The following is a 23,454-nucleotide window of genomic DNA, read 5'->3' as shown; positions in this document are numbered from 1 at the left end:
TTGCAAAAGTACAACACTAGACTGGGGGGACTTGAAGGGGTAAGGTCCCAAAAACCTTATAAAAAGTGCTTGGGACCATACCACAATTTTAATTTTCAGCCTGGCACCTTGCGTGGCCGCGCACTGGTCTCACAAAAGAGAGGTTTAAAAGGCCCACAACAGTCAACACTTGCGCCCAAAGGGAACCATAAAACCTTACGCCTTTCCTACACAAAACAAAGGATAAGAATCCGGAGTTAGATACTTCCGCTTAATATTCAGACTTGGATATTATTTGCCCAGACTTGGGATTTATTCACCTGTTTCCATAAGATAAGGTGTCACACCAGATTACAGCAGTAATCTTCTAGAAATAATACAATCGTGCACCACCAAGACGGTTACAACCGTCTGGACACATGTCGCTATATCAGTCGTCCCCAAATTCACAACGAATGCATGCAAATGAAGAATAATCTCCACTTAGTCACTTTAACACGTGGCTAATCCCCTAGCCCTTGATCTAAACCACGATCCGTGTGTTATCACGTCGGATCGAGGAACACTAACGGAAGGAAACATAACCGCTTACGGGGTTAGCATCTTCCGTCTTCTTTTCACTAACAGATTTTCCCGCCTTTGAACGACTCCCGGCTATAAATAAGAAAAAAATTCAGGTATGAACACAAGTTACACACACTTCTCAAATACATCTTCTTCTTCTTCATTACCAATACTTATTCTCACACCGGAGTCGGGTCAAGGAGAGAACCCTCTTCTCCCCTTGGCGAGGCTAACGGTGCTCTTTTTTGCAGAATTACCGGAGAAGAAGGTCTGTTAGACCTGAATCGATCGAGTGGAAACCAACCTTTTTATGCGGATTCAAACCCCCTAGATATCTCGGTTCCGACCATTTATCTAGTGTTTCTTCAGGTACCAAAAATGCTAAAGGTCGGTACCGAAAAAGTACCCGGTTCGGTAAATTCGGTACCGGTATCGGGAACGATTTGCTCATCTCTAATTCATGTTGTTACTATAATACATCAACGTAACCCGTCCACCGGAAGGGTATTAAACTAGTTCCACATGGAATGGCTTCATCTATCTTGCAGATCTTCGAGTTTGCTAATTCAATGTTTTTAAAAAAGGAAACAAAAAGATTCTCAAGGTGGTTTTTCTTACGGCTTCATGGTGCATATGATAAGCAAGGAACGATAAGTTTTCAATACCGAGGAGATATGCTCGAAGAAAATTATAGAGAAGACATGGTCGGTCCTATATTACAAGTATCCCAAGCTTGGGCATAGGGCCCCCGCCTATGAAGATGAATGTGAGTTTAAGGGAAGTGAATCAACAGATTCTTCTGTGCTTTGATATATCGCTACAAGACTACAATTCTGGTCATTTAAATTGCTTGGCTACAGTCATCAAAGTCATTTAAATCAGTTGGCTACTTCATGTAGGCTAATTCTGGTTGAACATGGTTCAATTGTTGAACCCGATTATTAATGATTGAATCGCAATTCTTTTCTGTTCGCAAATCGCAATTCTGCTTCTTCTCTTTTGGCTTCAACTGACTCAACAAAATAACATGTAATTTGATTGCTTAAGTTGATTTGTCGATTGATTTAGCCATTTAGGTAATAAAGTGATTACTTATTAAACTATTTTTGAGTTATTAAACAATACTCACCCATTCTATCAGCAATAGATGTAATAGATGATAAGTAATTTTCTTTTAATCTGACATTTAATATGTTGGCATAATTGGGTGTTGATGTTCGTGGATTAGGTTTAACCATAGAGGGGTTTGGTTTATAACAATCAAAAACGGACAAAAGGAACCCAAATTTTCATTTCATTTTAGGCCCCCAAAAAAATTGAGCCAGCCCTAGGAGGAGATCAAGGTTCTTTCACTAGATCAAACACAATGCTAATATAATATGGCTAGATTGGGAAAGTGGTGTAATTGATAGTTGATCTCTTTGTTGTTAACAAATGGTTAAACGGATCAACTATTAGTAAGTTACGCACCAAACCTATTTGGGATTGGGGTTGGTAAGGATGAGGTATCAAGAATGGCTACTATTTTGGGTTGCAAGAGAGGGAAGTTACCTTTTATTTACCTTGGCTTGTTAGTTGGTGCAAATATGAATAGAATTGCAAGTTAGGATTCGATTTTAGAAGTATTTGAGGCTCATTTATCTATGTGGAAATCCAAGATGCTATCTAGTGGAGGAAGACTAATATTGCTAAAATCAGTCATGGAAACAATACCAACATATTACTTCTCACTATTCAAAGCCCCGCTAAAGGTTTTAGAAAATATACAAGCAAAACGAAGATCATTATCTTGGGGAGGGAACTCGGAAAATGGAAAAACTTGTTGGGTTAAATGGAGAAAAATCACTTCACCTAAGGAGGCTGGTGGTCTAGGTCTCACACTGCTTAGAGACGCGAACATTTCACTAATAACGAAGTGGTGATGGGGTTTCAAAGAGGAGAAAATGCATTGTTGAGAAGAGTGATTGTATCAATAAATACATCAAACCGGTCATAGTCAATCCTTCCGCACCTAAAAGGCACAACAGGTACTTGGAACACAATTGCACGAATTGAGAACCAGTTGACAAACACAAACATTAGCTTGGAGAATTTAATAAAAGGTGCGATCAAAAACAGCATGCAAGCAAATTCTCGATTGATGCATGTTTATTTTAATCAGCCACTCAAAGTCTCAAAGATGCTTTCCCAAACATTTTTAAATTGGAATGTCACAAAAACAGATTGGTTGGTGATTCTTTAATTTGAAAGGCAAAACTCTTAACATTACATGGTTATGGTCATAGAAAAGGCCTCCACAAAGTGCTTTGGAGCTACAGGCGTTACAAGATTGCACTAATATCCTACTTAATTGTTGTACAAATGATAAATGGGTTTGGTCAGAAGATAAATCGGGTGTGTTCTCGGTTTCATCAATGAAGAAGGTCCTACACAACGCTAAAATGGTGAATAGTGGATATGTGATGTCTTGGAATAATTGGGTACCAAAAAAAGTAATATCCTGCTATGGAAAGTGGAATTGGGGCGGCTTCCAACGCTCGATGGTTTGGCAAAGAGGAACATACATCACACCTTGAAGGCTTGTTATTTATGTGGGGAGAATGATGAATCAGCGTATCACTTTGTTAACAGAATGCTATACATCAGCATTGGTGTGGAACAAAATTAGTTTATGGTGTAAAATACCGCAAATCCATGCTTTTTCGGTGCAAGGTCTACTAAGTTCCTAAATGTCTTCTATTGCCAAAGACAAGAGGAAATTGATTCATGCTATCATCATGGTGATGTGTTGGAATATTTAGAAAGCAAGGAACAAAAAGGCCTTTTCTAACAAAACACAAAATGACAATGGCGGAAAAGATTGTGGAGGATACAAAATCACTTGCCTTTCTTTGGATTAAAAAATATTCTTCTTACAAATTGTCTGGGTGGAATGATTGACGTAATTTTAATTTTGGTTGATTCGTAATCCTTGTATTGTTTTTCTAGCTCCTTGCTAGTGTCTAATGAAAGTTATCGTTAAAAAAAGGTAAGCTATGCATCATATTCAAGAATTACACCGATAAACAAACAAGTTGAATTCTAAAGAGTCAACAAGGTGTGGAAAAGAACTTACATGTAGGAACTTGTAAGGATAAATGTGAGGTTTCTACTTTCTAAATTAGAAAGGTTTTGAGAGAAATGAGTATTTCTCCTAACTTTCCTTTTTGGAACAATTTTCTTTAGGAAAAGTTACCAAATTGTCATTTGACCAACTTGATTTACAAAAATGTCACCTTCATGTGTCGATGGAGAAGGGCTTAACACATGCCTTGCGTCCATCGTTGTTATAGCTACACGTGCCGAGAATCTGGGATGAGTCGGCGGTCGGCGCATCAAAGCCAAAAAGGTGGCTGATGCGTTGGTCTTATGGCTTGGCTGACGCATCGAACATGGCTTGGTTTGGTTGGTTTTAGTAGCTCGGCTAACCACTCTAACGTAGACTTCTTTGGGTGGAGATTGATGCAAAGCATACTTCATATCTTGATTTTTTTTCTCAATGTGGTTTTTCTTACGGCTTCATGGTGCATATGATAAGCAAGGAACAATAAGTTTTCAATACCGAGGAGATATGCTCGAAGAAAATTATAGAGAAGACATGGTCGGTCGGTCCTATATTACAAGTATTCCAAGCTTGGGCATAGGGCCCCTTGCTTAATATATACACACATATTAAATAAAGGTTTTTTAAATAAGAGAATTAAGAATAGGGTTTTTATAGAGAAGGCAAGCAAGCAACGAAATCAGGCGGCTATGAAGATGAATGTGAGTTTAAGGGAAGTGAATCAAGAGATTCTTCTGTGCTTTGATATATCGCTACAAGACTACAATTCTTCATCAAAGTCATTTAAATCAGTTGGCTACTTCATGTAGGCTAATTCTGGTTGAACATGGTTCAATTGTTGAACCCGATTATTAATGATTGAATCGTAATTCTTTTCTGTTCGTAAATCGCAATTCTGCTTCTTCTCTTTTGGCTTCAACTGACTCAACAAAATAACATGTAATTTGATTGCTTAAGTTGATTTTTCGATTGATTTAGCCATTTAGGTAATAAAGTGATTACTTATTAAACTATTTTTGAGTTATTAAACAATACTCACCCATTCTATTAGCAATAGATGTAATAGATGAGGAGTAATTTTCTTTTAATCTGACATTGAATATGTTGGCATAATTGGGTGTTGATGTTCGTGGATTAGGTTTAACCATAGAGGGGTTTGGTTTATAACAATCAAAAACGAAAAAAAAAGGATCCCAAATTTTCATTTCATTTTTGGCCTCCAAAAACGTTGAGCCAGTCCTAGGAGGAGATCAAGGTTCTTTCACTGGATCAAACACAAAGCTAATATAATATAGCTAGATTGGGAAAAGTGGTGTAATTGATAGTTGATCTCTTTGTTGTTAAACAGATGGTTAAACTGATCAACTATTAGTAAGTTACGCACCAAACCTATTTGGGATTGGGGTTGGTGAGGATGAGGTATCAAGAATGGCTACTATTTTGGGTTGCAAGAGAGGGAAGTTACCTTTTATTTACCTTGGCTTGTTAGTTGGTGCAAACATGAATAGAATTGCAAGTTAGGATTCGATTTTAGAAGTATTTGAGGCTCATTTATCTATGTGGAAATCCAAGATGCTATCTAGTGGAGGAAGACTAATATTGCTAAAATCAATCATGGAAACAATACCAACATATTACTTCTCACTATTCAAAGCCCCGCTAAAGGTTTTAGAAAATATACAAGCAAAACGAATATCATTATCTTGGGGAGGGAACTCGGAAAATGAAAAACTTGTTGGGTTAAATGGAGCAAAATCACTTCACCTAAAGAGGTTGGTAGTCTAGGTCTCACACCGCTTAGAGACGCAAACATTGCACTAATAACGAAGTGGTGGTGGGGTTTCAAAGAGGAGAAAATGCATTGTGGAGAAGAGTGATTGTATCAATAAATACATCAAACCGGTCATAGTTAATCCTTCCACACCTAAAAGGCACAACAGGTACTTGGAACACAATTGCACGAATTGAGAACCAGTTGACAAACACAAACATTAGCTTGGAGAATTTAATAAAAGGTGTGAACGAAAACAGCATGCAAGCAAATTCTCGATTGATGCATGTTTTTTTTAGTCAGCCACTCAAAGTCTTAAAGATGCTTTCCCAAACATTTTTAAATTGGAATGTCACAAAAACAGATTGGTTGGTGATTCTTTAATTTGAAAGGCAAAACTCTAACATTACATGGTTATGTTCATAGAAAAATGTAACGCCCCAAAATTCAAATTATCTAGTTGTTAATATGTTAGCACGTTTAAAAAAAAAGAAACAGAATAACTAGGTTATTAAACCTAGTTAAAAGTTTGGTTAAAATAAATAAGGATAAGAAATCTAGTTATATAATGAATAGGTTACAAACATGAGGGGTGGTTTTTGAATAAATAGAAAGATTATATATAAAATAAAAATAAAAACCCCAACTACCCATATCTGGGCGTGGAACGATAGAACAGAGAGGAGAAAGAAAGGGGTGAAACCCTAATTCATGAGCAGACCTTCAAATTGAAAGGGGAATTGAAGCCTAGTTGAATGCATGAACTAAGAATGATGATCCTCTAAGCATACCCAACATCAAGTAAGTCGAAATTTGCAATTTTGTGATGTTTGATTTTGTGGGTCTAGTATAATTCGGGTATGTAATGCAAAAATTGGTATGAATAATGGTTGCTATGGTTGCTAAAACATCAAGAGATGTTAAATTTTGAATATGAGCATGGATTAGGCAAAACCCACTTGTATGTTAAAAGATGGTTAAAAAGTTGTGAAATTCTACTTGCAATTTAGATAAATGTTGATGATATTATGATTAATAGGTGATTTAGAACAATATGCATATGGCTAGGGTGGCAAATTGTGAAGTTGGGATTGCTTATGTGAATCAATGGGTGAACTAGGAAGAATGTGCTACAATTAGTTGTACAATGTGCACCAAATGGTGTACGCACACCAAGTGTATGATGAAATGCTTATGTGATGGTTTTAGATGAAATTGTACATAAGTGATGGATGAAAATGTCTAGAATGTATTAGTGAAGTGATCAATGATAGACTATTATGAGATATGAGTTTTGGTTAGACTTGTTGTCACAATTGTAAGATTTATGTAAGACATATGATACGTGTTATATGTATGTGTGTTTAATGCGGTGGTGTGATGAATTACATGAGAATTAAAGGATGTGAAATTGAGTATATGCTTTATACTTATTAGAATTAATTCATGTACCGCACGAGCATGGAAAGCAAGTGGTAAAGAAAAGAGGAAGCAAGGCAACGGAAGCATGTACGAAACGGACACTCGAGGTAAGTGATTCTAATTTCACTTCTTAGCTTGTTTAAATAAGGTAGTGTTCTAGATAATTGAGTATGTTACGAAGTCAAACATGGATTTGGTTGAATGAAAACGATGGTTCTCGCTAAGTAGATCGAATGGGTCAAATGAGGTTTTGTTGTCATAACATAATGAAGTGTAAGTAAGTTCCGAACCTCTTTTTAGTATTTAGAAAGATTTGTTAATTTTGTCATATGTTGCGAATAGTGAGATATCTAAGAACGTAAGATCAAATGAGGTTCTAAGTTTAGTTTTGTGGTAATGGGTCAAAAATGTTAACTAAGTCGGAAAGTGTGTATTAAAGATCAAACGGGTCAAAACTAGGTAGCGGAGTAAGGTAAGGATTCGACCATTAAGGCATGAGTGTTAGTATTAGAATGATTTAGGGGCTTGGACAAATGTTATTTTACGTTTTGGGACGTTCGGGGTGCACGAACAGGGGTCGAAACGGTGAAAATAAGCAAAAAACGGAGAGCAGATCTGCAGAGGGGCGTCGCCGACGCTGCTACCAGCGTCGCCGACGCTGGTGGGTTTTGGCCGACGCCCTATGTTGCTAGTTAAGTCAGTTTCTTTGTTTTCTTTGATTCTCGGGCCCCGTAAGCCCATTCCTAAGCCCCGTTAAACCCCCGTCATGCACCCTAACTTTACCAAATAGTTGTGTGAGTTATGGATGAGTAAGGAACCCGTTTTAAAGCTTCCGAAATGCAACCCAAATTTAAGAGAGAGTTTTTATCAAGTATGGATAAGAAGGGAACTTGCTTGTAGGTGTGCATAAGGATAAAATAAGTAGTTATACATGTGGGTATGTGTTTGATTGTATGTATGTAATTGGAACTCGTAGGTGAGTATGACTATGAACGCGTAAGTATGGAGATTTATGTGTATGTAATTTACATGTATAGACGTGTGTGTTTAGGACTTGCATGTAATATTGTGTAAGATGTAAATTGTAAGTATTTGTACGAATAGAAAGGTATGTATGCATGGATTGGAATTTAAATATATGCACGAATGAATGAGACTTGTTTATGCGTATATGTGGACTTATTCATATGAATGAAATCTAACGATGCTAACCGTTTTTCTATTGAGAATCAAATGGAAGTGCAGGTATACAAATAATGGAAGTTGTAGGTTTGACACTAAAATCCAATGATGGTGTTCGAATGGATGGATGAATGGATTAACATAAGCGAAAGCATGAGATGTTGACGCCTAACTATGTATGTTTAAAACTTATGTATGATGTCACTGGTTGCTAACGATGTGATTGTATGTGGTGTCTATAGGTTGCGTGGATTTAGCATCATTATGAAGGATAGAAAGATTGAAGATCGAGTCAAGAGCAAAGGATTGTACGGGAAAGATCGGTCACATAGTTTAGCAAATGTAGGTCCGAAGTATTAATATAATGGAACGTGGTAAATCCTTTTTAATGAATGTATGACATTTGATATTCGAACTTTCCTGTAAGTACTATGTCTATTAAAGAACGAAATTTTGGGTTCATATTTTCCGTTGTGTTGTATTTTTAAGTTATTACAAGTTAGTCTTACAGGGAATTGTTCATAATACGAATGGTCATGCCCGATTTTTGTTAAATTATAGCATGATAATATTACTTTCGGATTAAGAAATTTGGGCGTTACAAGTTGGTATCAGAGCCCAGGTTTGAGAGAATCAAGTAACGGGAGGTAAATACTTGAACTCAAACCGGTGTGCTCTCGTGACCAAGAGCCCGTACAATCCAAGACTCGATCGAGGCCTAAAGTTAAAAGCGAATGTATGTAAGTATTAGATTACGTAATTGAAGGAAACTAATAGTATGTTATGTGAAGGGTAAGCGCAATTGTTGGGAGAGATTAACTGTGAATGCGGTCTGGGACCGGCATCAAGGCAAGTAATGAGGCGAATTGACCCCAGGTACGTAAATCTGACGTGTGGGTGTATGAAATGGTACAATTAAGTAAGTGAAAGAAAAATTTTAAACAAATTATAATAACGACATGGTAAATAATTTTTGAAAATGTCACACATGCCGAAACTAAATCATTCGGACATAAGGTGGCGATTATGCGAAGACACGAAACTAGTACGTGGAAGGTGTACCTGGCCAGTACACAAGAAACGTATGACGTTCGTGAGACCGTGATAATTGTTACAGGTATATCCAATAGAATTTGGTAGCGGCTAGGTGTGTGTGTGAAATGGGTAGTAAGACTCTCGGGAGGTTGAGAGTACTATGTAAGGGTGAAAGGTATAAGTGATAAGAATGAAATATTGATTCCATAAGAAAGTATGGATTGATAGTGTATGAATGCAATGCTTGAGTCCGCGAGACGGATTCAAGGAATGAAAGATATGAATGCAATGCTTGAGTCCGCGAGACGGATTCAAGGAACGAAAGATATGAATGCAATGCTTGAGTCCGCGAGACGGATTCAAGGATAAAAGATGTGAATGCAATGCTAAAGAATGATGCAAATCCCTTGCGGATTTGGTTATGCTAAAGAATGTTATGATAAGCTATGCAAGTCGACCGGTTCAAGTTGAACAAGTCGAGTAAGGATAGGGTACCATCCGTTTAGAACGGGTGGTCGTGAATGCAATAATGAATGTATGAAGCTCATCCCGTTATACGGATAGAACGAAATATTTATGTTGAACACAATTAACTCGATGTTACCGAGTCGTAAGTGGTATGCTTGAATCTCATTATGAGAATATATGCCATTACCCATTTAATTGGATACTCGAATGCGTAAAAGAAATGAAAGTATATAAGCGAATGGAACTAAAATGTTGGTATTGTAAGCGAAATAAGTATTATGACTAACCTTTAAAACGGGAAGGGTAAGTATTTGCAAGAAAACACTGGAACAGTGAAGCTATGAGGTCGTAAGCATGTTTGAATTGAAAAAGAGTACAAACGTGTACTTCGATACGCATGTATATAATAAGAAATAAGTGGCAGTTGACCTTGAAAAGTCAAACTGCAGAAGCTGAGAAATAATTTGGTTTCAAACCAAGGGAGTGCTAGAGAAGAAAGGAAATGTGTAGTGTAGTACACCAAATGAGTTAAAGAATTACGAAATAATGATTATGTGTTTACCCATCAAGAACGGGTCAAACAATAAGAATGATATATATATTAAGAAATGGTCATGTATTGACCCGTTATAAATAGGTTTAACACACTAGTGCTTTAAAAAGAATCTTGGAAGTAGTAATATGTAAACAAGGAGAAGTAATAAACATCATGTTTAAATGAACTTGAATGAAATGTGATAATCCCCAATCTTATAATGAGTATGGCAGATATCATAGTGTGATAAACCTATCAAGGTCAGTGGAAGAATGTTCATAAGCGAAAGCTCGTCACACGGAAGAACGAGGTCAATACGAAACATGGTATGGATGGTGACGAAGAGGACCGACTCGTTGCTGCATGTTCAAGTACTGCACCAAGGTAGTAAGGTTAGCAAATTATTTAATATATGAATGTACGATGCTCGAATCCCTCAAACCTACGCTCTCGTGAAAGTGTGTTCGTTTCTAAGCGCCACGCAAGTAAGTGATTTAAGGATTTTGAGCTATGCTTTTAGATGAAAACGGAAATGGGTTATGGATAAATTACTATTATAACCTGGGTTGGGACGTTGTGGGATGTTATGGAAGGTTTCGGGACTGCCCGAGACCATTTCAGGTTGGAAAAAGGACCCGGGAACAAAAAATTTTGGTCAAACAGCGTCTGCACACCAGAGAGCCCGTCGGCGACGGCCTTTATGCCGTCGGCGACGGCACCCCTCCACCCGACGCGGTAACTGTCTGTCTACGGGCAATGTTCAGCGACGGGACCTTCCCGAGCCCGTCGGCGACGGGTCCCCCTTATCTGCTTATGCTGAAATTGTTTGTTTATTAGGCTAAGGTCCTTAATTCAGTTCTAGCATTCATTAAACACTAAGAACACCCCAGATTGATTAAGAAGCTAGGAAATTCAAGACAACTATCGTGTTTTAATGATGAATGTGTGGGAAGTTATGTATGCGAACGAATGAAATAAGTAACACATCTAGAATGTTTGTAAAGAAAGATTGGGTAAGTTTATAAAAATTTTACACTATCATTGAAAAAGTACCTCCATATGAATAGGTATGATATGTTTAATGTGTACGAATGAACGAGATTGTATGCGGAAATGAATAAATTAATGATGATTAGGGATTGGCTTTCGCAAAGAAATTTAAAATCTTGATAACTATAAATAATATGCCAGGATGCTGGTTTTAAATTATGGACTATGGGATGTGTGATTAGCCAATTCCTCATAACATATTTATGTAAGTCGTCCAATGTAACTTGAATGAGTGGACGAACGAAGAATAAGACTAGACGGGTTGTAGAAGAAAAGAAAGAGGTTTCGGGACGAAACCTTCTTTAAGGGGGGGTAGATTTGTAACGCCCCAAAATTCAAATTATCTAGTGGTTAATATGTTAGCACGTTTAAAAAAAAGAAACAGAATAACTAGGTTATTAAACCTAGTTAAAAATTTGGTTAAAATAAATAAGGATAAGAAATCTAGTTATATAATGAATAGGTTACAAACATGAGGGGTGGTTTTTGAATAAATAGAAAGATTATATATAAAATAAAAATAAAAACCCCAACTACCCATATCTGGGCGTGGAACGATCGAACAGAGAGGAGAAAGAAAGGGGTGAAACCCTAATTCATGAGCAGACCTTCAAATTGAAAGGGGAATTGAAGCCTAGTTGAATGCATGAACTAAGAATGATGATCCTCTAAGCATACCCAACATCAAGTAAGTCGAAATTTGCAATTTTGTGATGTTTGATTTTGTGGGTCTAGTATAATTCGGGTATGTAATGCAAAAATTGGTATGAATAATGGTTGCTAAAACATCAAGAGATGTTAAATTTTGAATATGAGCATGGATTAGGCAAAACCCACTTGTATGTTAAAAGATGGTTAAAAAGTTGTGAAATTCTACTTGCAATTTAGATAAATGTTGATGATATTATGATTAATAGGTAATTTAGAACAATATGCATATGGCTAGGGTGGCAAATTGTGAAGTTGGGATTGCTTATGTGAATCAATGGGTGAACTAGGAAGAATGTGCTACAATTAGTTGTACAATGTGCACCAAATGGTGTACGCACACCAAGTGTATGATGAAATGCTTATGTGATGGTTTTAGATGAAATTGTACATAAGTGATGGATGAAAATGTCTAGAATGTATTAGTGAAGTGATCAATGATAGACTATTATGAGATATGAGTTTTGGTTAGACTTGTTGTCACAATTGTAAGATTTATGTAAGACATATGATACGTGTTATATGTATGTGTGTTTAATGCGGTGGTGTGATGAATTACATGAGAATTAAAGGATGTGAAATTGAGTATATGCTTTATACTTGTTAGAATTGATTCATGTACCGCACGAGCATGGAAAGCAAGTGGTAAAGAAAAGAGGAAGCAAGGCAACGGAAGCATGTACGAAACGGACACTCGAGGTAAGTGATTCTAATTTCACTTCTTAGCTTGTTTAAATAAGGTAGTGTTCTAGATAATTGAGTATGTTACGAAGTCAAACATGGATTTGGTTGAATGAAAACGATGGTTCTCGCTAAGTAGATCGAATGGGTCAAATGAGGTTTTGTTGTCATAACATAATGAAGTGTAAGTAAGTTCCGAACCTCTTTTTAGTATTTAGAAAGATTTGTTAATTTTGTCATATGTTGTGAATAGTGAGATATCTAAGAACGTAAGATCAAATGAGGTTCTAAGTTTAGTTTTGTGGTAATGGGTCAAAAATGTTAACTAAGTCGGAAAGTGTGTATTAAAGATCAAACGGGTCAAAACTAGGTAGCGGAGTAAGGTAAGGATTCGACCACTAAGGCATGAGTGTTAGTATTAGAATGATTTAGGGGCTTGGACAAATGTTATTTTACGTTTTGGGACGTTCGGGGTGCACGAACAGGGGTCGAAACGGTGAAAATAAGCAAAAAACGGAGAGCAGATCTGCAGAGGGGCGTCCCCGACGCTGCTACCAGCGTCGCCGACGCTGCTACCAGCGTCGCCGACGCTGGTGGGTTTTGGCCGACGCCCTATGTTGCTAGTTAAGTCAGTTTCTTTGTTTTCTTTGATTCTCGGGCCCCGTAAGCCCATTCCTAAGCCCCGTTAGACCCCCGTCATGCACCCTAACTTTACCAAATAGTTGTGTGAGTTATGGATGAGTAAGGAACCCGTTTTAAAGCTTCCGAAATGCAACCCAAATTTAAGAGAGAGTTTTTATCAAGTATGGGTAAGAAGGGAACTTGCTTGTGGGTATGCATAAGGATAAAATAAGTAGTTATACATGTGGGTATGTGTTTGATTGTATGTATGTAATTGGAACTCGTAGGTGAGTATGACTATGAACGCGTAAGTATGGAGATTTATGTGTATGTAATTTACATGTATAGACGTGTGTGTTTAGGACTTGCATGTAATATTGTGTAAGATGTAAATTGTAAGTATTTGTACGAATAGAAAGGTATGTATGCATGGATTGGAATTTAAATATATGCACGAATGAATGAGACTTGTTTATGCGTATATGTGGACTTATTCATATGAATGAAATCTAACGATGCTAACCGTTTTTCTATTGAGAATCAAATGGAAGTGCAGGTATACAAATAATGGAAGTTGTAGGTTTGACACTAAAATCCAATGATGGTGTTCGAATGGATGGATGAATGGATTAACATAAGCGAAAGCATGAGATGTTGACGCCTAACTATGTATGTTTAAAACTTATGTATGATGTCACTGGTTGCTAACGATGTGATTGTATGTGGTGTCTATAGGTTGCGTGGATTTAGCATCATTATGAAGGATAGAAAGATTGAAGATCGAGTCAAGAGCAAAGGATTGTACGGGAAAGATCGGTCACATAGTTTAGCAAATGTAGGTCCGAAGTATTAATATAATGGAACGTGGTAAATCCTTTTTAATGAATGTATGACATTTGATATTCGAACTTTCCTGTAAGTACTATGTCTATTAAAGAACGAAATTTTGGGTTCATATTTTCCGCTGTGTTGTATTTTTAAGTTATTACAAGTTAGTCTTACAGGGAATTGTTCATAATACGAATGGGTCATGCCCGATTTTTGTTAAATTATAGCATGATAATATTACTTTCGGATTAAGAAATTTGGGCGTTACAAAAAAGCCTCCACAAAGTGCTTTGTGCTTTGGAGCTACAGGCGTTACATGATTGCACTAATATCCTACTCAATTGTTGCCCTACTGATACAAATGATAAACGGGTTTGGTCATAAGATAAATCGGGTGTGTTCTCGGTTTCAACAATGAAGAAGGTCCTACACAACGCTAAAATGGTGGGCAGTGGATATGTGATGTCTTGGAATAATTGGGTACCAAAAAAAGTAAATATCATGCTATGGAAAGTGGAATTGGGGCGGCTTCCAACGCTTGCAATGGTTTGGCAAAGAGGGACATACTTCACGGCTTGAAGGCTTGTTATTTATGTGGGGAGAATGATGAATCAGCGTGTCACTTGTTAACAGAATGCTATACATCGGCATTGGTGTGGAAGAAAATTAGTTTATGGTGTAAAATACCGCAAATCAATGCTTTTTCGGTGCAAGGTCTGCTAAGTTCCTAAATGTCTTCCATTGCCAAAGACAAGAGGAAATTGATTCATGCTATCATCATGGTGATGTGTTGGAATATTTAGAAAGCGGGGAACGAAAAGGCCTTTTCTAACAAAACACAAAATGACAATGACGGAAAAGATTACGGAGGATACAAAATCACTTGCCTTTCTTTGGATTAAAAAACATTCTTCTTACAAATTGTCTAGGTGGAATGATTAATGTAGTTTTAATTTTGGTTTATTTGTAATCCTTGTATTGTTTTTCTAGCTCCTTGCTAGTGTCTAATGAAAGTTGTCGTTAAAAAAAGTAAGCTATGCATCGTATTCAAGAACTACACCAATAAACAAACATGTTGAATTCTAAAGAGTCAACAAGGTGCGGAAAAGAACTTACAAGTAGGAATTGTAAGGATAAATGTGAGGTTTCTACTTTCTAAATATTCAAATTGTGTACATGTCCAATTTAAAAGTGTAATCCGCGCTAAAATAGTACCACATTTGACTATGTGTTATAATACTCTAAAGAGTTAGGGGCTGTTTGGTAGCCTCTTAATGACTATTCAGATGGTACCTCTTAATGGTTTAAAACCTCTGAATGAATAAGAGGTAACCTCAAGTCTGAATAGTTAAGAGGTAACCTCTGAATGGTAAATCATCACATGTCACATTCTTCTACCTTCTCATTGGTAAAAATTCTTAATGGTTCCATTAAGAGGTAGCCTCTTAATGACCATTCAAAGGCTACCAAACAGCCCCTTAGATTATATTTTTCGTTCCTATGGTTTAATGGAATGAAGTGAAGAGAGCTGGAAAAGGTTTGTGTTCTAAGTGCATGTTTGGCTAAGCTTTTCAAACCAATTATTGGCTTATTGACTTATCAAAAAGCCAATAAGGAGTTTATAGTGTTTGGCAAATGCAAAAGTGTTTTTTAAAATGACTTTTTGATATGATGGAAAAGGAGTTTTTGAAAAGTTAAGAGATTGTGACTTCTTGATCAGCTTATAGCTTTTCAAACAACAAATTACTAATATACCCCTTATTTTAGTCATTTTACATCAATAAGCTAAGTCAAACACTTTTTAAAAAACAACTTATTGACTTATTGGCTTTTCCCACCCCATAAGCTAATCCAAACACTTTTTTTAAAAACTGCTTTTCAAAAAGTCCTTTTCCTAAAAGTCTTTTTTAACTCTAATAGAGCTTAGAGCATTCAAATCCATTCCACTATATTTTCACCCTAAATTACACTAAAAAACACTACATTTTCTCTCTCCCTTTCAATTAAATAATATTTTTTATACCTTTATTATTACCTTTTCTCTCTCCTCCACTCACAACCACTTTCAAAATATATTAAAAAATTATAGGGGGTTAACAGTGTCCCCCCAAATATACAGATGAACAGTAACATTTTCTCTCTCCTTCACTCACAACCACTTTTTATACTTTTTATATTTTAAAAACACCCACACAGAATTTAGTTCTTTGGATGTGAATGCTCTTAGCCAAACATGCCCTAAATTTCTTAAAGAAAGGAAGTGGAAAGAAGAGAGAAAGATTTTTAAAAATGAGTATTTTGAGAAAAATAAGTTTATTAAAGAAAGGAAGTGGAAAAGGTTTGTGTGTTCTAGAAGGATTTTGAGAGAAATAAGTATTTCTCCTAACTTTCCTTTCTAGAACAATTTTCTTTAGGGAAAATTATCAAATTATCATTTGACCAACTTGATTTATAAAAATGTCATCTTCATGTGTCAGTGGAGAGGGGCTTCACACATGCCTTGCGTCCGCAATTGTTATAGCTACATGTGTCCAGAATCTGAGATGAGTCGGTGACCGGTGTTATAACGATGCGTCAGGCGGCGCATCAGCTTTGTTGGACACGTGTCAGATCCACGTTAACGGACGCCATAACTGATATGATCGACACAAGACATGCTTGAAGCCCCTCTCCACCGACGCATGAAGGTGACATTTTTGTAAATCAAGTTGGTCAACTACCATTTTTGTAATTTTCCCTTTTCTTTATCTGCCTTTCACTCATACAACAGATGCCTTATATAGGCTACAACGCAAAGAGAAACTACCCACCCGTACTAACTTACTCCCTGAAAATTAACAATTATCTTACTCACTACTTACTAACTAAAGAAGACTAAACATAAAACTTAAATATGGAAGACCCAACAGAACACTGTTATTGCTAAACCTGAGTTCTAATGTGCATGAAGCAGGGCGGATTTAAGTGGGTTCCAGGGGTTGCCCGGGATACCCCTCAACTTTCTTGGCGAAATGCAATTTTCTTTTTTATCTCGGTTTTATTTATCATGGATACCTCTAAGCATGTATTATGATACCCCTAAATGTATGTGAGGATGAAATGAAATGAAATTTTCCGGGTGACGGTCGAAGAAAACTTGCAGCGGCATAGTCAAAAGATGGAGAAGAAGATGAACTTATTTAATATATAATCATTTATTTAATTTAGGTTTGTCTTATTTCCACACCCCCTAAAGTCTTATTTCTACATTCTTTTCACTTTATCTCTCTCTAAATCTATATATCTACATTCACAGACACAGAGATAGAGTAAAGAAGTATAAGAATATCAACACCCTTAATTTATTGTAAGCATTGGAAACATGAATATGAAAAAGGACACACAACTCTGAAAAAGTAAAAACTAACATAGTCAATAGTCAAGCTTCTTTGGATATAGAATCATTTATTTAAGAGTTAAATCTCATTTTATTTTAGTCTGATTTGAGTCATTTTGACAATTTAGTCTAAAGGTTTCATTTTTTGCTTGTGTGTATAAAAAAAATTTACCGTTGTCATTTTAGTCCACTAGGTTAACTTCATCTATTATTTTTGTTAACGAGAAGGGCAATTCGGTCATTTTACATGGTGAAATTGTCCTTCTAGTTAACAGAATTACATATAAATGACTGAATTGCCCTTCTCGTTAACAGAAAAATGGATGAAGTTAACCCAGTGGAGTAAAATGACAACAGTGAAACAATTTTGGACCCACAGACGAAAAATGAAACACTTGGACTAAACTGGCAAAATGACCCAAACTACAGAGACTAAAAGGACATTGAGTAAACTGCCATTTTGGTCCCTGTGGTTTGGTCACTTTTGCCACTTTAGTCCAAAACTCAAACTTTTTGCATCTGCGTCCCTGTGGTTTCAGTTTTATTGTCATTTGGGTCCAAAAATGAAATCAGATCATATTTGTCTTATAAAATCCTGCAATTTTGTCATTTTCCTCAGGGGTAAATCAGGTCATATTTGTCTTATAAAATATGGTATTTATTTATAAAAGAGAAATGATTATTTTGCCCCTGCGAAAAATGACAAAATAGCAGGATTTTATAAAGTAAATATGACCTGATTTCATTTTTGGACTAAAATGGCAATAAAACTGAAACCACAGGGACCCAGATGCAAATAGTTTGAGTTTTGGATTAAAGTGGCAAAAGTGACCAAACCACAGGGACCAAAATGACAGTTTACTCAATGACATTTAACTCTTTATTTAATTTACTGTAAACATTTTTTGTTTGTTTTACTTCTTATTACTTTGTTTATTTATCGTATTAGATTTTTACTTTATTAATAAGTTTTCACTTCTTTTTGTTAAAGATATTTTTGTAACCAACTAAATATTATTTATAAAACATCTAAATTACATTTAAAGTTTTGTGAAACAAATATTTGATAATGTTTTTGTGTGTGGTATGCCTATTAATTAATATATAGTAATTAAGATATGCTTTAGAACGTAAAAATCAAATTATATTTTGATCTTATAATTAAATTGTTTTCATTCTCCCAGCGATGACCTTAGGTAAAACAAAAATTGTAGGGCCCATTTTTACTAGTCGTACACGGACTCCAAATGCCCTCGAATTCTCAAGGGCGCCTGTAGATAAAAAAAATAAGATGCCCCTTAAGTTTTCTTCTAGATCCGCTAGTGGGCGTGGGTTGGGTACGTATCAAAAGATAATAAAACATCCTATATGATGTAAAGAACATTATCGAGGATTGAAGACACAAAAGTAAACTTAAGATTATGAATCTCGCCTATGGGAGTTGTGAACTAGACTTGTAAGGTTGAGATTAGTGAAAATGGAAACGATGCTAGTTAACATGTGTAAGGTATATGAACTTCAACTTCATTGTTTGAAATGGTTAAATTGTTTACAAACACATTGGATAGTCGTGAAGTACAATTGATAAGACTGGGGAAGATACATAAGCATAAGCATAAATCATAATTTTATTGTAGCTTGTGTCTTGTGTGGACATGCACTCTTGGGCCTAATGTTTAATTGGTTGACTACTCGCGACCCACTTCTTCCCAAGTCCAAATCCCACAAGAACCATTTAAACTTTAATCAAGAGCCCAACTGATCTAAAATTTTAATAATTTTTATAAAAATAATTAACTTAGCATTTTGTAAAATAAAAATATATATATTTCATTTTTATAAAGTTAAGTAATAACTAACTTATCATTTTGTAAAATAAAAATAATTTATCGCATTTTTATAAAGTTGAGAAATATATGATTTGTATGTTAGATGAAGTGTGAAAGTAGATTTTTTATAAAATCTTTGTAGAGTTCAAAACTTTAAAAATATTTTCAAGATCTAATCTGATATTATTAGAAGTCTTATAATTTAAGGTAGACAAAGATGTAAAAAAAAAATAAGTTGTAATTTTATTGATTTATGAAGGGTTATCCGTACCATCTTTATTTTGATACCACCCGCGCCCCTACTTGTGAGGGTGATCAATACACATCATTGTGGCATCAATGACATGGCCCCACCCATGACGGTGAGCTAAGATTACGATATTTTGCATGCTTTACTATGAATAATAGTTGTTATTGAGACGTATGAATTGATACTAAGTTATTATTATAATTTACCTAGTGGTCACACATTGGCACCATACTTGTGTTCTGCTTGTTAGCATTTATGTCAACTATCGAGCTCAATGGGTTTTCCTTAGAAATAATAAGTTCATAAAATCTGTCATGTAATTATTTGTTTGCTAGGAAAATTGCTCTTTCGCTTTATTATGCACGCATTTTGAAGGCTAAATGAGAGGTGTGAAAAGAGTTGGAAAATCAGTTTAGCTGCCAATATAGTTTTTGACCGACTAATATTAAATCTTATGTAAACTCTTACATAAGATTTAATCTACTCTTAATTCTAGTCAACAGTCCATAGTTGACTCGCACCCTCGACCTCTGTGGGAAGAAACACCATTTTTAGTTCTTTTAATGGAATTAGCTTTGGAACAGTTTTAGAATTTCTTTACCAAGAGACACTAGGATTTCCAATTCTGAATACAAGTTGAACTCTAAACGACAAACCGTTCATAAGTTTCAGGTAAACATATCCGAATAAACATATCGAACTCAGTAAAGATCGCCTTCTTTGTGTATGTCCGGTATGAAACGCAAGTCAACAAATGACCCTCTTTCATTTGGTTCTTGTCAAGAAACAACCAATCAAATTGGTCAACGCCTTTGATTCTTTGATAGTGACGTCATATCAAGATCGTGAAAACGGCAACTTACACACTCATCTAATCTACTCTTAGGGGTTGTTTGTTTAGCTCTTAATGGTTTGATGTTTGTCTTTGAATGGTTAAGCATTATAGTGAATCTGAATGGTTAAGGTCTCTTGTTTGAATTGGTCAGACATTTGTCTTTCAATGGTTAAACATTGTACTGCCTCTTAATGGTTAGCAACATACTTACACATTCTGGAGTTGCCAAACAGCCACTTAGTTCTACTCAACAATCCACAATTGACTCAAACCCTCGACCTTCACGGGAGCAGACACCATTTCACACACCAAGAAACTACTGGGCTAAATGCCCTTTGTACAAACGCGTTTCTTTGATGGAGTTGGCTTTGGAACACGTTCAAAATTTCTTTATCAAAATCATGTGACAAGATTTAAAATGCTTATTGCTACCAAGAAACACTAGGATTTCCAATTCCAAATACAAGTTCAACTCTAAACGACAAACCGTTCATTAATTTCAAACAAACATCTCGAACTCAGTAAAGATCACCTTCTTTGTGTGTGTGAACAACACAATCACCAGTCGGGTATGAAATGCAAGTCAACAAGTAACCCTCTTTCATTTGGTTGTCGTCAAGAAACGACCCATCAGATTGGTCAACAGCACCAGTATGCAGCTTTCCGGCACATGTTGAGCATGCACCCGCCCTGCAAGAGTATGGCAGCTCAATTCCCGCAGCCTCAGCTGAGTCAAGAATGTAACAATCATCAGGTGCATCAAATTCGTGTTCACCATCAGGTGTCACGAGTTTAACCCTGTATGTAGCCATCGCAGTTGTCCTAAAAGAAGAGCCGGATTTTAAGCCAAAGGTTTTTGAGATACTCTTAACCGTCGGAAGGGTGGATGGGTACTTTAAGAAAGCACTGACAATGGTTTGTGGTGCGGTTTTGACCATGGTTTGGGGTGAGGTTCTGACCATGGTTTGGGTAGGAAGTGTGAATGACGACATGTTGATTGTTGACCTGGATATAAACGAAAACAAAAATTAATAAAGTTGATATCAATATAAAGTTGATTGCAATTTAGTATATGGGTTTTTTTAAGCGACACGGATGTTCTTTTAGGGGGTGTTTAACTATGTGTTTTTATAAGTAATAACGTGATATCGTAAAGTTCAGGAACACTAATTTAAGCACACTTGAGCAACCTTTTCTTTTCTTTTTAGCGAATAAAATGAAACAGAATCAGCATGTTTCACAGGTCATAATTTTTAGTTTTTATTTCTTCTCTACAAATGATAATTTGCAGAATTCTGTATAAGTTTTCCTTTAAAAAAAACTCACGTTTTACAAATTAAAACTGGTCAACACCGGAAGGCAGGAGGATCTGCCAACACTCTTTGACCAGCTTTACAAAGAATCTGTCCCCACAATAGATCACAAAGCCATTTCAAATACACTCTCTAACTACACCAAAACTTATGGTCTACCAAATAAAATCATGAAAACTAACATATCAAACAAATCATCCATGTGAACTTTGCAAATAATCTCTCATGCATGTAAGCCTCTGTCAAAACAAAATATTCCTTAAATTCAACGGAAGCAAGTAACGATTACACATTACTCCAAAGAGTAAATCGGTGAAACAGATCTAGCCGAAAAAACACAATAAAACCTAAGAAAACTTGATCCAAAGGACCAAAACTCAAACGAACACAAAAGTAACCAGTAATTACATTACATTAAAAACAAACAGAAACAAAAAAACAAGTACCATAATAACATCAAATCAAAAAAATTGATGAAATTGAAGAATCTGGATGAACCTACAGTAATAAAACCTAAAAAACTGCATCTAAAACTCAAAAAAGCACAAAATTGACCAGTAATCAAATTAAAAACAGACAGAAACACATAATACTATATTATCGATTAAAAAGTAGCGTAATAGCATTAGATCAATAAACACACGAAATTGAAAAATCTGGAAGAACTTACAGTAATAAAACCTAAAAACAGCATCTAAAACTCAAACAGGCACAAAATCAACCAGTAATCACATTATGAAATCAAAGGATTTGAAAGAACTTACAGTAACAAAACTTCATTTAAAACTCAAACTAGCACGAAATCAATCAGTAAACACATTAAAAACGAACAGAAACACGTAATACTATGAATTAGATCGAAGAAACTCATGAAACTGAAGAATTTAGACGAACTTACAGTAATAAAACCTAAAAACCTTCATCTAAAACTCAAACGGACACAAAATCAATCAATAACCACATTAAAATTCACAGAAACACATAATAATCTGAATATCGATCGACACAAATATCGTAACAGCATCAGATCAAACAAACACATGATATTAACGGATCTGGTTAAACTTACAGTAATAAAACCTAAAAAACTGTATCTAAAACCCAATCAGGCACAAAATCAATCAGTAATCACATTAAAACCGAACAGAAACACATAATACTATGAATTAGATCGAAGAAACTCATGAAATTGAAGGATCTAGACGAACTTACAGTAATAAAACCTAAACACCTTCATCTAAAACTCAAACAGACACAAAATCAATCAATAATCACACTAAAAACTCACAGCAAAAACACATAATACTATGAATATCGATTGAAAACAAGTAACGTAATAGCAATGATGAAATTGAAGGATCTGAATGAACTTACAGTGATTAAACCTAACAAAATTTCATCTAAAAACTCACAGAAACAGATAACAGCTACGAGTATCGATTAAAAACGTGTAGCGAAATAGGATTAGATTAAGGAAAAGTTGATGAAATAGAAGGATCTGGAAGAACTTACAGAGGCGAAATGCAGTTAGCGGAGAAATCAAGAGGTGAGTGAATTGGAGTGTGGAGGGTTTATTTATAAACGGAATAATAATATTTGGGGGTTGTTGGGGAAGGTGGCGTCAGGAATCAGGAGAAGTGTGTTAGGCAAAAGATACCCTAACTCCAAAGACAAACTCAATTTTTCTTTTTCAGTTTTTGTAAAATGAAAAGAAAATGAGAATGAAAGTGACTAATATAATAGTATAAAAGAATTTGTGCATATGTTGTTTTTCAATTAGTTTTTTTATTTTTTTGAAAAGTAATTAGTTTTTTATATAAGGCGTGTAACTATAAAATTATATCATTATGATATTTGTTTGAAAGCTTTTTCTTTACTAGGAATCTCTCTTTTAACTTGCTACA

The 23,454-nt window shown here is 35.6% G+C and overlaps 1 protein-coding gene and 2 long non-coding RNA genes across 4 annotated transcripts; 2 read left to right on the top strand and 1 right to left on the bottom strand.

Moving 5' to 3' along the window:
- Positions 1-6,855: 6,855 nt before the first annotated feature.
- Positions 6,856-8,483, top strand: LOC110887301. 2 transcript variants are annotated; one of them, XR_002563215.1, is made up of 3 exons: positions 6,856-6,946; positions 8,085-8,181; positions 8,264-8,483. It is a non-coding gene; the product is annotated as an uncharacterized LOC110887301 (long non-coding RNA). The 2 variants fall into 2 exon arrangements; XR_002563214.2 differs by lacking the exon at positions 6,856-6,946 and having other exon boundaries at positions 7,805-8,181.
- A 3,083-nt stretch (positions 8,484-11,566) lies between these two features.
- LOC110891036 lies at positions 11,567-14,074 on the top strand. The gene is made up of 4 exons (XR_002564966.2): positions 11,567-11,797; positions 12,425-12,516; positions 13,676-13,772; positions 13,855-14,074. It is a non-coding gene; the product is annotated as an uncharacterized LOC110891036 (long non-coding RNA).
- A 6,530-nt stretch (positions 14,075-20,604) lies between these two features.
- LOC110891035 (ferredoxin) lies at positions 20,605-23,212 on the bottom strand. Its single transcript, XM_022138698.2, has 2 exons — positions 23,061-23,212; positions 20,605-21,242 (listed from the first exon to the last, which is right to left on the bottom strand). Exon 2 carries the CDS (start codon positions 21,227-21,229, stop codon positions 20,756-20,758), a length of 474 nt encoding a protein of 157 aa, XP_021994390.1. The 5' UTR covers positions 21,230-21,242; positions 23,061-23,212; the 3' UTR covers positions 20,605-20,755.
- Between the last annotated feature and the right edge of the window lie 242 nt (positions 23,213-23,454).

The sequence above is a fragment of the Helianthus annuus genome, chromosome 11 (assembly GCF_002127325.2).
Source record: "Helianthus annuus cultivar XRQ/B chromosome 11, HanXRQr2.0-SUNRISE, whole genome shotgun sequence".
NCBI lineage: Eukaryota > Viridiplantae > Streptophyta > Magnoliopsida > Asterales > Asteraceae > Helianthus > Helianthus annuus.
This window is presented reverse-complemented; position numbering and strand designations above follow the sequence as displayed.

Coding starts and splice junctions, on each gene's coding strand:
- LOC110891035 (XM_022138698.2), bottom strand. CDS start 21,229: ATGTCGTCATTCACACTTCCTACCCAAACCATGGTCAGAACCTCACCC.